The 15,217-nt window shown below is 33.9% G+C and overlaps 1 protein-coding gene across 1 annotated transcript; it reads left to right on the top strand.

The window, feature by feature from the left end:
* Positions 1 to 12,266: 12,266 nt before the first annotated feature.
* Positions 12,267 to 14,984, top strand: LOC120133597. Its single transcript, XM_039150155.1, has 3 exons — positions 12,267 to 12,326; positions 14,454 to 14,546; positions 14,684 to 14,984. The coding sequence occupies exons 1-3, from the start codon at positions 12,318 to 12,320 to the stop codon at positions 14,915 to 14,917; spliced, it is 336 nt and encodes a 111-aa protein (XP_039006086.1). The 5' UTR covers positions 12,267 to 12,317; the 3' UTR covers positions 14,918 to 14,984.
* Positions 14,985 to 15,217: the final 233 nt, after the last annotated feature.

Raw genomic sequence — 15,217 nt, 5'->3', positions numbered from 1 at the left:
AGAATTGGCATCAACCGAATAAATTTACTTCAACCAAAAGACAAAACAAAAGACAAATACTAACTTCATAGTGTTAAAGAATAAACAGTTTAGCAGTATTGGCAGCAACCGAATAAATTTACTAAGCAATCTAAGTGAAATGGTTAATCTAAGTGAAATTACGAGTAAATTTATCATCAAGTTAAATATGGAAAATCTTAAAGTTACCTCGTTGCGTAGAGTATGAACCTCATTCTGCAACGATACTGCCATCTCACGTAGAGCGGCAACCTCACCACGTAAAGTAGACACCTCCACACGCCATGCACCATCGTTATCGCGTAGAGTACCGATCTCCTCACGTAAGGCATTGACCTCATCACGTAACTCCCTTGACTCATCTCGTGGAGGTGGAGAACAGGGAGATAGAAGTCGTGGCATCTTTGCCGGTCGCCTATCATGAGGTGATGGTGGAGAAGAGGCTCGATGATGTGACGGGATAGGTGATGGCTCTCGTTCTAGAGGTGTATAGTCGGGTCGATCAGGTGATGGCTCTGGGTGAGGTGATGGCTCTCGAAGTGCAGGAAGTGGATGCTGCTCATCATCCGTGCCATCAAAAAAACTCTGACTAGCTTGCCACCAATCAGTGGCAAGCTCATCCTCCGTGGGTGTCAGTCTTTGTAATGGAGTGTTGGCCTCCTAACAATATAAAAACTCAAAAAAAGTTAAACGTATACTATTAATAACTTGTTTATATATGAAAGTATTTGTGTTAACTTACATTATTTATTGTCGCACATGGTATTAAGTCTTCCCAATCCAACAGATTTTTCCTCTTCCAGGAAATAGCCCTGGGAATATCATTTGACGTTTTTATTGCATATGTCTGCATGCTGGGGAAAGCCTCGAATATCCAAATCTACAAACAATATAATAACAAACATTAGTAATTGTTAAATAATTAATTATAATTTTGGAAACATTATATAGAAATTCTTACCTTAAAGGCCCAAACAAAGCCTGACAAAGTGTATTTTGACCCATCGCCACGCAAACTTTTGCAGTTATCAAAGGCAGACGACAACTTAGTCCATGTAGCTTTCCATATATACGAACCCCACGGAAACAGATTCCATGCACTCTACCAATAATATTAGCTCCTGAGGAATAGGTTGTCTGGCCTCTTTGCCTAAAAAGTCGGCATACAAAAGTACTAGAAGGCATACTCGAACAACATCGACGTCATCCATCCGAGTGAAACCATCTTTCTTATTAAACAATTTCTTCAGGTCGTCGACGTGTAGGTTCGGGTTCTCCATTGACTCATCAGGAAAAACCCGGGATAACCATGATGGGCGGGCGATATGACGAGTGTACCGGCCTACATCATCGTGTCCGAATCGTAGACCAGTGATTAAGCAGAACTCCTTCCGCCCAAAACAAGTATACGCTGGTGGAAAATGAAACCATATCTCTTCCTCACCACGTTGTATACTGTCGGGTAGATTTGATGTCATGGTATGAAGCCACAAATGGGTCAAATTAGCATCTCCACCCGGATGCTGTACTCTCAGCCATGGCCCGAAGCAGGTTTCCTCAAACATTTTTCTTTGTGCAGGTGAAAGCTTCGAAGCAATTGTAGTGGCTAGGCTAACTTTATTCCTTAATGTCAATGAAGCCGAAAAAATTTCTACAAAACATAAACATACCAAGTTAGATATACCAAAAACTACACTGTGAAGATATACCAAAAACAATAAACATAAAGAGTAGTAGTTTATTTTTGAAACTAAAATTTGCAACACTGTTTTGTCTTTTGGTTGAAATGAAAATCGCAACGAGAGAATGACTATCGCAACGCGGAAATGAAAATCGCAACGAGAGAATCGCAACACGAAATGAAAATCGCAACGAGAGAATCGCAACGCGAAATGAAAATCGCAATGCGATTTTGGTTTCGCGTTGCGATTTTCATTTCGCGTTGCGATTCTATCGTTGCGATTTTCATTTCTCTCGTTGCGATAGTCATTTTCGCGTTGCGATTTTCATTTCTCTCGTTGCGATTCTTCTGCAAATTGAAACTTGAATGGATTGCATTACTTCAACCAAAAGACAAAACAAAGACAAATACTAACTTGAAAATCGCAACGAGAGAATCGCAATGCGATTTTGGTTTCTCGTTGCACAGGGTTAAAGACTAAACAGTTTAGCAGTATATCTATTATTGAAATTACCAGTAAACTTATCATCAGTTTCAATATGAAAAACCTAAAATAATACAAAAATTTCAAAATAAAAATAATTAAAAAAACTAACCCTCGGAGGTTGATTTTCCATTTCTGAATGATTGTGAGGGATTTCTGACCGTGAATGGTTGTGAAGGATTTTGCCGGAGATGGGGACGGAAATCTTCGGAGATGGGGATGGATTTCGCCGTAGAGAGTGAGAGATGGAGATGGGACTGAGTTGTGATTTTAGGTTTTAGGTTATGAGTTGCGATTACGGGATTTTCTCTTAATATTCGTGTTTGGAATTTGAAAATAAAATACGCGTAGCGATTCTAATGGCGCTTTAAAAATCGCGTTGCGATTTACGGATACGCGTTGCAATTTTACGTATTGTCGTTGCGAACATAAGAATTATTGCTTATTTTTTTATTGTTTAATTGATTTGTAAAAGATGATTTGTAAAAGTTGATTTGTTTAATTGATGCTAACATAATTCTTATTTGTGCTTGTTTAATTGATTGGAATGTAATGGTTGATTTTGTTGATTTCAATCTGCATTATGTTGAAGGCAAAAATGACTATCGCAATGCGAAATGAAAATCACAATGAGAGAATCGCAATGCGAAATGAAAATCGCAACGAGAGAATCGCAATGCGAAATGAAAATCGCAATGTGAATTAGTTTCGCATTGCGATTCTCTCGTCGCGATTTTCATTTCGCATTGCGATTCTCTCGTTGCAATTTTCATTTCGCATTGCGATTCTCTCGTTGCGATTGTAATTTCCACGTTACGATAGTCATTAAGATGATTGCGAACGTCATTTCCGTGTTGCGATAGTCAAATGCATGCCTAATAAGTGATAACAACTGAATAACAAGAGTTGTTAAGTCAAAATGGTTGGCCTGAGTCATTAATTCACTGAAAATGTTAAAAGTTCACACATAAAATCCACATAATACAACGTTTGCATTTAAAATCACCTAAGTTAACAGTCCCAAAGGCCAGTTGTGATTGGGATTTTAAAGATGATTGCCTTTGCTTGACACCATATGAGCTTTGGATTTTGATGAGGATCCATATTTAGAGGAAAAGATGATTGTGATGGCACTGGTGATCCACATGTCAACCTTGTATGAACACTTTCCTTGCACCGACTACATGTCGATCTCTTCTTCTCTTCACCCTTAGACGGTATACGATCGTGACTTTTTGGTTGGCCAGGTATCCTTCTGTCCATGGCTGGTGGCAAAACTATTTGTAAGTCATCTGGTATGTCCCACTCAGAAGGATGTGGAATAGGGTAGACAATCTCAGCATAAGTCTATCGATAAACTTCTGTAGTGTAGCAATCCATAGTGTATGCACTTGAATCATCTTGGTTTAAATGAAGAGCAACTTTTAACATGGCCACACGGATAACCAGTGTTTACCATTTCATACAACTACACGTCTTTGCATTTAGATCGACAAAGTGTTTGAACATGGTTCAACTCTCCATGACGTTGACTTACAACACGTTTCGTTATCTTTTTTTTCAGTCCATGGTGTAACACGATGTTCCAATGTTCCTGTAAATTTAAATAAACAATACTTAGTAAAATATATGATAAGTTATGATTTTAAAGAAATAATTACATGCATGGTTTCTTTTCTTGTAGTACCACTGTTGAATAGAGGCTCGAAAAAACTCCATTAACATAGTAATAGGTAATTTCCGGGAATGACGACTTAGAGCGTTGATTGATTTTGCACTATTAGACGTCATGAAACCATATCTTGCTCCAAGTTGATGTACTCTTGACCATCTTTCAAACCCGACATCTTCTAGTGTTTGAGCACACTGAGGCAAAACACGTCTTAAACAGTTTATATGTTTATTAAAATCCACTTCCCGATAAGCTTTTACAGCCTTCCAGTATGTCCATTTGTGCTTTTTTATACCAGCAGACCTTGATTTTAGATTTCTATACAAATGAACACCACAAAGTCCATGAAAAGCATATGGGAAACACCTTCTAACAGCGTTGTCAATTGAGTTTGCCCTATCGGATATGATTGTCAGATTGCTAATAGGACCTATGCAATCCCTAAGATGCCCCATAAACTATGTCCATGAATCAGAGGTTTCAGATTTGCCAACCCCATAAGCTATTGGCAATATCTCATTGTTAGCATCCATGGCTACTGCTAATAAGTTTACTCCAAGGTATCGACCTTTCAAATGTGCTCCGTCAACTATAATAACTGGGCGCATGCAAGTAATAAATGAACCAAATCTACAAATAATATACACAAGAAATATAATCATTTAAATGTGAAATGCATGTAACTAACAAAAATGAGTCAACAAAATTATATTGATTTACTAACCGTAACACCAATGGCGATAAACAGAAACTCAAAGCATCCATCTCTATCTGTTTTGATATGAGTTACCGACCCAGGATTTTTCAGCTTTAAATTGTGACAATAAGCCGGCAGTTGGGCAAACGATGCTTCTGGCGACCCCCTCAACAATTCCAAGGCATAACATTTGGCTCTCCAAGCTTGAGAATATGATACTAATCTTGAACGAGCATTCATGTCAGTCATAATTTCGAAACGATCTTGCTTGATTGTTAACTTTAGTTGATAGCCATCTTCACACATTTTGTATACAAAGCTATTCAAGTCTTCCTTGTATCAAAACAATCATCTTTCTTGATACGAATAACTTTTGTGTAACAATCAATGCTTTCTTACCAACTCTTATTCGGTATCTGAGTAATTCTGGCATATTCCAGTTATACTCCCGTGGCATTTTCTTTTTTCGGGGACTTTTTCTTCTTCTTTTTCTTCTTCAGGATTATAGAATTACAGAATGAATGTTCAACATGTTCATTCACAGTCGTAACTTCTCCTCATTATCATCAACAATCTTCCTCGGCAACGGCTGTTTCATCATCAAAATTCGGGTATTGACCAATATCAAATCATTACACGCAGGGTCTTTCTTCTTCTGAAACATCATCAAATCTGAGTATGACCAATATCAAAGTCCGGGTATTGACCAAGATCAAATTCAAATACTGACTAGTACTCACAATTTTTCTGTTGGCTCATCATCGTCTAATGGTCAATACGAAAACCGGAATTTGGTGCTGAAAGTGATTGGGATTTGGATTAGAGAAAGGTTGTGGGTTTTGAGAAAAACTAGTTGATTACTACCGCTACTGACCCAACAATACTACTTCTAGGTTCAACAACATACAATGTAACATCATCTTGCGAAACTCTAATGTAAGAAATGAATCGTTCAACATTTCATTGTAGGATAACAAATAAACTTTACCTTTTCTCTGATAAGATAACCTAAATCCACTTAGGGGCTCTAAATTCAATTTCTTTGAAACACGTAACATTAGAGTTTCATAAGTTAACTTTTTAAAGACAGTTTTAGTTGAATTCATAGGTAAAGGCATATTGTAAAACACCATGAACATTCTCCATGACCCTCCAAAACACAAATCTATCCAAACATGATCAACATTAGATGATTTCATGGTTGTAAATTAATTTACTAAACAGACGAGCTGCGAAACTAAAACCTGTTGCCGGAGTGGGAAGGATGTCGCCAGAGAGAGTGATAGATGGAGATGGAATGAGTTGCGATTTAGGGATTTAGTTTATGATTTACTGCTGTTGCGTAGTTATATACCCAAAATTTCAGTGTTGCGATTTACAGATTCTCGTTGCGATTACGGATTATCGTTGCGATTTACAGATTCTCGTTGCGATTTACGGATTATCGTTGCGATTTACAGATACGCGTTGCGATTTTACGTATTGTCGTTGCGATTTACGGATACGCGTTGCGATTTTACGTATTGTCATTGCGATTTACGGATACTCGTTGCGATAGTAGGAATCGCGTTGCGATTTATATGTTCGCGTTGCGATTTTCATACGCGTTGCGATTCTGGAAAATCGCAATGGATTTGTAATCGCATTGCGATTTTCATATCACGTTGCGATTCTGGAAACTGATTTGCGATTCTGGGGATCGCGTTGCGATTTTTATTTCGCATTGCGATTTTTTTGGTCATTTTGGCAAATCCAAAAAAAGTTGGTTAAATCGTATATTATAAGGCATTTTTGGTCACTGAGGCGATTTTCTCTTTTCAATGCTTTTAATATCAAATTTACCACTTACTCTCCAATGTTATTTTTTAACTTTAAATTTCAGTTATTTTTTATATAGCAAAAAGGGGGAGAAGTATGGTTTGAAAAATTCATTTTCTTACTGAAAAAAGGGGGAGCTGAACATTTTCATATATTTTCTAACAATTGATATCTTTTTCGTTAAATATTTTTTAAGGGGGAATTTTGCCAATTTTTTTCAAATGTTTGGTTATATCAAAAGGGGGAGATTGTTAAACTATATTTTGATATAATAATTAAGGCAAAATGTTTTTGGACTTGAATTGAATTTATTCAAAGTTTTCAAAAATAATTCAAAGTCCATCTAACTTGGAATTGAGCACAAAATGATTTTCTGGACAAGTAGTACCGATATTGTTCTTATAGTATCGATACCTAATGAACAATATCGATACTGTTTATATGGTACCAATACCAAGGTAAGGGAAGTATCAATACTCACTAGGTTGTATCGATACTACCAATATTGCTCAAATTCCATAATGCAAAAATGGTACCGATACTACTTTACATAGTAGTATCGATACCATAGGCATAGTATCGATATCATAAGGCCCCAACGGCTAGTAACAACTAGTTGATTTAAAAATAACAAAGCTAGTACCGATACTCTCTTTAGGAGTATCGATACCCTCTGTACTGGACAGTTTTATTTTGAAGAGATTTTACCCCTAAATGACTAGAAATCATCCCAACGGATAGAAAACGACCACAAATTCATTTCAACATATAAATACAAGTTCAAGACACTTGAAGAAGGGTTAGAACACCTATCCAAGCAATCAAACACAAGAGACAGTTTTTCAATCTTATTTTATCTCTCTTGTAAATATTTTATTTTTAGTGAGCTAAATTTGTAAACACCCTACCTTTGAGAGGTTTTATTGTTTACTTCTTTTTACCTTTTGTAAAAGGGGATTGGTTCTATCTTAGCCAACTAAAAAGATAGGGAGTGTAAAGGTTATCTCTTGATCCTTGAAAAAGAAATAACAAATTAATGAATTTTTTGGAAAATCCTAAGTGAGTAGCTTAGGTAGTGGAAGTAGACTTGCTTTATAAGTCGAACCACTATAAATCCTTATGCCAAATTTCTCTATCTTTTACTCTCCTTACTCCCTAATCAAATTATTGCCAATTCACCCCCTTGCAATTTTTTCGGTTGTTAATTCGAGCCTTTGCAAATTCTATCATAACCATTGTTCATAATCCAATAGATTTCATGATCTATAAATCAGGAACGATCATATTTTACAATGAAAACAAATAACTAACGAACATATTTCTAGTAACCATAGTTCATAAATCAGTAAATCATTGATTTTGGAAAATCACGTTTAAAACATGTAAAACACTAGATGATCCACATATTATTTGGAGATACTTGGTATTTTTTAAGTAGCCAGCCATGAAACTTTTGTAATTTAAAAGGATTTTAGAATCACGATCATACAATATTCAGATATTTTTCGTAGGCAATTAAGTATCAGGAAGGCATTCAGAATCTTGTGCATCAGAGTTACTTAAGATTTCAAGTATGACAGGAGTGATTTCATTACTCAAAAAAACATGGGTATTCCAAGCATTTTGGTTATTGGAGAATTCTCGTTAATTTAACTCAATAAGGATATAGTAATGATTTGTGGTATTCAAGATTATGCATTGAATTATCAGGATTTCGAGTCCAATTGAACGACAGATCCCAATATTGCGATACTTGTCAATCATTAGGACCGTGATACTTCACTATTATTCACTTCTTATTACTGACTACACCAGATGATTTGATCAATATCAGAGTTGTCCTTTATCAGTTCTTGAGGACGACGAATAGGTATTTTGTCGGTACTTATTTCATTTCCACATTGTAATGGTATCCCATAATGTCCGACGACTTGGGTCGTGCTCCATAACCTTTAGAGGCAGTACATCATTTAGGTTCATCGATGTTCCCATAGTCTATCCAACGACATTCACTTAATCCAAGTCATAAAGGTATTTAGGTCATCAGCATTTGGGGTTATTTTAGTCATTTTGGGGTCTAGACACATTAATTATTTCAAAACTTGAGAACAATTCCTCATTTTATTACTTCAGTGATGTGTCGCACTTTCAGTAATATAATCTTCAAATGATCATTCAAAACAAGGGGATCGTCGTATTAATAATTTCCAAATGTAGAAGTTTATTTTTGGGGTTATTCAAATATATTAGAAATTTAATATGTGATTCCAAGGTTCAAGTGGATCAAGAAATTTAATCTCCATTGTGTTTTTTACACGTTAAGCGTATCATCGTCATTCCACTCAATTCTGTCAGTGGCGTTACTTTCGATAAATTAGGCTTCAAGAATTCTAGTTCCTTTAGATTTCAGGGTATTTGTTCTTTTGATCATTGGAGGTTAGTATAGTTATTACGAAGCTCGAAGACATTTCTTTAATTCTTTCCAATCCAAACATAGGCACTTTTTTTTATAATTGGTCAAGAATGTCCTTTCTGGGTTATTTTTCACCATCATGGGAAATCTTGGTCTTTTACAATAAAAGGACATTTTCATAATTTTACCCTATAAGGTTATTTTTGTAATTTCTTATCCAAATATTCCCAATATTTAACCTTTAAAGATATTTATCAAAGCTTACGGATCTTGAAATTAATTCATTTATTATTGAATCACTAAACTTATAATTATTTCTGATCTTCCAGATTCTCTTTTTCGAGCAGTCTGATTCTTATACAATGTTCTATCTTTATTCCAATTTACGTCTAAGTCCAATAATAGTTTAATACATCTAATGGACCAATTATTTTTGTTCATGCATTTACCATCTATCAATGAGTTCCGAAAGCATACAAAAGGTAGTAGAGTATTACATCGATTTTTATGCCATATCGATCCACCATTTAAACTCTATTCAATCGCCCTCGAACTTTAATTCCACGTCCCATTATGTCTCGGATATATAACAACCAAATTTACGACAGAATCTGAACTTAATTGAGAAACCAAATTGAATCTGAAGGTAAAATATTGAAAAATGGCTTATTGAGCGCAAATTTGGAAAAACGAACTTCAGATTCGGACTCAGGACATCGAAAAAAATTAAATTATATTTTTCAAAAAATTTGACTTTTTCGGTCAAATTCAAAGTCAACAGTTAGACCAGTCAAAGTCAACATTCCGATCGGTCAAAGTTAACGGTCTGACCAGTCAATGGTTCGGGTCGAGTTAATCTAGTTCGGTTCTGCCTGGACTAGTTCCAGAAATTTCCTGGATCGGCTAGAAACCACCACGCGTACGTCGGTGCATGCAGCGACGACATGGTTCATTTCCACCAACCGATTACTCCCATGTCTTCTACACACTCCAAATTACCAATATCAACCGTCAATTTCAACAACATAAGCCAAACATTCACCGAAATCTTAAATCGAACTTATGCCAAACGACGGTCGACGACGGCACGTCAACGAGGATCGAAACCGGTCGAGTTTTGCTCGCATGACACCGATAAATGTACTGGAGGTGACGGTGAGGCAAGACAATGACGGAGGCGGTCGGAATCAACAAATATATACTCGGCGACAGGGGTTTTGACGAGGCTTTTCTTGGCTCTTCCACAGCGAACGGCGGCGATTCACGACAGGATAGAGGTCAGGTTTTGATCGAAGCAATGCAACAGTTGTTTTAGGGGTAATGGCGCCAGCTATGGCAGTCGGACGACGATGAAATTCGGTGATGAATGATACGGGGGTTAGGGATTTGGGTTGTTAATTGGGGGGAATTAGGGTTAATCGATCGGGGAGTTTATTTTTCATCGTAAAAAATGATAAAATTTGAGTTAAATCCCTGAATTTTTTGTTACTTCTTAAATTGGCTTGCCAACTTCGAGATTTTACAATTTAGTCCCCAAATTTCAACCAAATAAATTCTAAATTTTAACCTTTTATTTTTTTATTCTAATTTTCTTTAAATTGAGATATGACATTGTGATTGAATTTTTAGTTGCGTTGTGTTTATCGTAGTTATAAATGTAACAGAAGTTATAGTGTTTATTGCAGGTATATCGGTCATGAATTTTTTTAAATGAGTTTTCCCCTAAAAAGATTTTATTTTTTAAAAAAAATTAATAATAACGTAATAATAATAATAGAATAATAATCTGCGATTGACCATTATCCATTAAGTTACAATCATGACTTATTGTTATTAGTGCAATTCTGCTTCACTACATTATTTTCCACGATAACGTTTTCAGAAATTAACAATATAGCGGCCATGCTAACTTTTTTTATTTGAATTTTTACTATTTTCCTAATTTCAGATTTAGATTTATATCAATTACTATTCATGTCACGACAAATTATTTTATAATTTTTAAAATAATTAAACTCTTCATTTTCATTAGTAATTGTATAATAATAATTCTATTTTATGGTAATTGGCCGTTTGATCGATTTTTTTCGTTGAACTTTTTAGGGTTAAATTTGGTTTCTTCTCGATTAATTAATATAGTTTTTGTTTTTGTTTCATATCTAAAGTTTACTAAATGGGTTAAAATCATATATGTTCAAAATTATATTCAAAGTTTAATTTTTATTTTATTTTAGTATTTATATTTAAAATTTAATATTAATTTAGATATTAAAACGGATAAAAACTGATAGTTTAGATATTAAAATCGTTAAGTTTTTAACAGTGGATATAATAAAATAAAATAAAAATTAGATATAATCTTAAAAAGAATTAAAAGTTTAAATACTAAACATATCAAAATTGATAATTTAGATATTAAATTCGTAATTTATCTTATTTTTAAAAAATAAAATAACGTATATTCCTACTTGCACACCTCGATGTAGGGTCACCAGGCAATCGTTCGATATTGGAATATTGGCACGGACATGAGGCGATCGGCACGCGTAATCGCTCGATTTGCTCGATATCCGTTCGAGTATTTGACTATGCACTGGCGATCAGTTATGACGCTGTACGTTTAGGAAAAGGCGTCGCGCAGATTTAAATGTTTTAACATTAGCAACGACGGGATAAACAGGCAAACAAAATTGTAGTACATGAGAAATTAACAAAAATAATATATCAGGATCGAAGTGATAATTTTAGTAAAATACATGAGGAAAATATATATATATATATATATATATATATATATATTAATTTCATATGTAAAACACTGGTTCGTATACAATAAATGTTCAAATATCTTTTATATACATTTTAAATCTAGTACCTCTAATTAATCAAAAAAATAAATTCATGACTTTTAGAGATAATAGTTATCCCTCCAACTATTGAGTTATAACTAAAAATTGATGAAAATTTTTAAATAAAAATATACATTAGGTTTAAGATACGTTTATATTAGAATATCATAAAATTTATGTTTTAATTTAATAATTATAATCAAATAAAATTTTATTATTTTTAATTGAAAAATATTAAATCAAAAAAATAAATAAAATAATAAGTAATTAATATAGGATAATTTCTCTTTTTTACTTGAAAAAATAAAATGGTTGTCCCTTATTCTCATATGTAATGAGATAAGGAGGAGGTAAGATAGTAGGCTGCCCTCAACATCAGGGTTAAGAGCAACTTCTGTAGAAGACCTTCGAATTATGAAATACCCTCCGTAAGACTCAATCCCACGACCTCCGAATTATAAAATGACTCTACTCCGAATTACTTGAGGTTTATCTAATATATGTAAAGGGGTGGTGGATTTGTTATTTCCGCGTCAGTGTTTTGCTAAGAGCAGACCTGATTTGTTGATATGGCCACGATGGGCAAAAGAGGTGCTCAAATAACAATTTCCCTATAAAAGCCGACTGTCCTCTGGGCTCTACGTATCTCATAGCTCTATCTATTGCTCCAAAGTCTCAGTTGAAGATGTCGCCGGTGAGATTTTGTCTTTGAAACTCCAGTCTAAACACCTCTTCTTTTCTCTTTTGTCAAAAAAACCAAACAAAAATCTTTGGAAACACCTAGGCCTAATCATCCCAAAAGCTACTCTCAATTGCGCTCCTAGGCGTCCCATCTGTCTCGAAATCGAGTCATGGCCTGCACTCGCCCATAACTAATTCACCGATGGGATTCCGAATACTATTCCTCAAATCTCTTGAATTTGGATTCAGCTGCTGATTCAGATTTTGGTCTCTTCAGCTCATGCTGTGGTCACTCTGGCCATCAAGGATTTAAATGGCGATTGACTTTCAGTTGTGTTCGTGAATGCGAACCTAACGGATGCTATTATGATTATCAACCGCCATCTAATTCCCTGCTAGCGATGCCCACATTTACTCTGCTAGTCGTTACCACCGGAGCGTATCCGTTACTGTTAGGTTCTTGGTCGTTGCCCATCCCTAACCCCACCATGGAACCTAATAATCTCAAAAAGCAGCGCTAGCTGTGGTTAATGGAATTGGGAAGGGGGTTGGTGGTACTTTGTGATTCCAAATTTGTCACGTAAACCACCAACCATTAATTTCTCAAAGGAAGGGCACTAATACCAAGTTTTAACATTATTATTCAAGACTCGATATTGAATTGTAAACTTTTAGTAAGGTTACATAGTGATCTTGTTAGTTAAGATTTTTTTAGACCAAGTAGAGCCAAATTCATTTTTCATTTTATTAAAAGAATTTATAAATTTAGTAAGGTTACATGTTGATTTATATATCTGTCAACATATTCTAATTCATTTAATATTTACAAACCTATTTACTTATACGTTAAAAAATGATGAAATTTTTATCATGAGAAGTTTCTTAGTTTTTTAAATTTAAACTATGGTTTTAAATTGTGATTCCGGTCGTGTTTTCGGTCATTTCGAGTTTACCGTTATTGTGGCCGTCGCGGGCGCTATTACCAATGTCACGGGTAACTCGAACGGCGACGAAACCGCTATTTTGTAGGTGCTATCACGTTTTCGAACCGTGTTTTAAAACCCTGATTTAAACTTCAAAATTTATCCTATATAAAATCAATAAATAAACTTTTCAATAAATTTATATATAATTATTTTAAAATTTATCGATTTTTATAAACAAATCAATAAATAACCTTTTAAACAAACTTATATATAAATAAAATAAATAAATATTTCTTCTAAACGATATAGCCTTATAAATATAAAACACCTTTGTCAGATGCGATTTAAGTATCACCTCCCATTTCCTTGTTTTTATTTGAAAACGACATGGCCGGAGGTGTTTTTGATTAGTATTGACGTATTCCCCATAAATAAATTTGAATTTAATACATGCTTGAAAATAGAGTGAATTATAAATTTAGTATCTAAATTATTAGTTTTAGTCTGTTTTAGTATCTAAGCTTTTAATTTTCTTAAAAACATGTCTAAGGTTTAGTTTTATTTCATATTAGTATTTTGTTGTTAAAAACTTAATGTGTTTAGTACCTAAACTATCGATTTTGATATATTTTAATACTTTAACTTTCAATTTTTTTCAAAACTTAAATTTAAATTTTGAAGGGGTACTAAAATGAAAAAAAATAAACTTTAAGTATGATTTTAAAAAATTAAAAGTTTAAGTACTAAAATGGAGTCAGAATGATAGTTTAAGTACTAAATATGTACTTTATCCTTAAAAATATTTTATGCTGTAGAATGATAGGCCCAACTCAAATGTCGACATCTTGTTGACATACCCTCTAAGAACAATTTGATTTTATTAAAAATTATTTAAGAATATGATGATATTTTCAACTCTTAAATATTTTAGATTGGATAGATTTTTGGTCTAAATTCATTATGTGTTCAAAACTTATTGTTTATAGATTAGTTTTGACTGCAGTTATATAAAAGTATTAATTATAATTATAATTCATTTTTTTATATTAGTTGATTATGATTATAGTCATACATACAGGCAAAAGTTTTAGGTATATATTATTAATAATTATAATTACAACTTTAAAATGTCAAGGTTAAATAAATAAGAAAAGACCATGAATTTCTTTTCTTTTTTTAATATGAAATTTTACGAACTCTAATTTTTCCTACAGGTTAGACAAGAAATTAGTAAAAACAAAAGCTTCGTCTTGGCTCGAAGGAGTAGATTAGCAGTTGGCAAAAAATTGTACAAATCCAGCATTCAGGTACACATGGGGTGTGCAATATTTGATTTTGATGGACCGTATATACATTTTTAAAAAAAGTTAAACACGCTGTATGTGTATAACATTAGCTTTTACCATTTACGTTGCTCGTTATGATATTGATTTTGAATATACAGAGAGCAAAGGAAACTGTTCGAGTTAAGAGACGGGAAAGTGGATTGGAAAAGATGATAGAAAAGAGAAGGATGATGATGGAGTCACTAAGGGCAACCCAAAGAGAAGCGGCAGAGGCCGAGGAAAGGTTGAGGCTGGTGGAGAGGAGAAGGGATGAGATGAATGGTATTACCATCCTCTTTATGCTATTGGGGGCATTGGAATCTTTGCACATGTTGATGTTGGGTTTCTTTTGAAACGAATGGAGTCTTTAAAAAGCTCAACATCATTTTGTTGTACACTTCAATTTATGTAAAACTTTTCAAGACTCTACTGTAAATTAATAGAATAATTTTTTTATAGAATTCTCTAATTTTAGTCCGAATAGGAAATACCCCAAATCACAATGAATATTTACAATTATAATCGTGAATTAAGCATATAATTAGGATACTTTTTTTATAATTTTTGAAACAAAATTAGCAACTTAATATCACATAAGGACCATACAATGAAAGATTAAAACATAACCAAAAACTCGAATAAAGATAAATACA

Source organism: Hibiscus syriacus, unplaced genomic scaffold, assembly GCF_006381635.1.
Source record: "Hibiscus syriacus cultivar Baekdansim isolate YM2019G1 unplaced genomic scaffold, ASM638163v2 tig00110584_pilon, whole genome shotgun sequence".
Classification (NCBI taxonomy): domain Eukaryota; kingdom Viridiplantae; phylum Streptophyta; class Magnoliopsida; order Malvales; family Malvaceae; genus Hibiscus; species Hibiscus syriacus.
This window is presented reverse-complemented; position numbering and strand designations above follow the sequence as displayed.

Bases quoted from the DNA above. Each gene is read 5' to 3' on its own strand.
- LOC120133597 (XM_039150155.1), top strand. The intron at 14,547-14,683 runs GTACACATGGGG...TTGAATATACAG, and splicing joins TGTACAAATCCAGCATTCAG to AGAGCAAAGGAAACTGTTCG.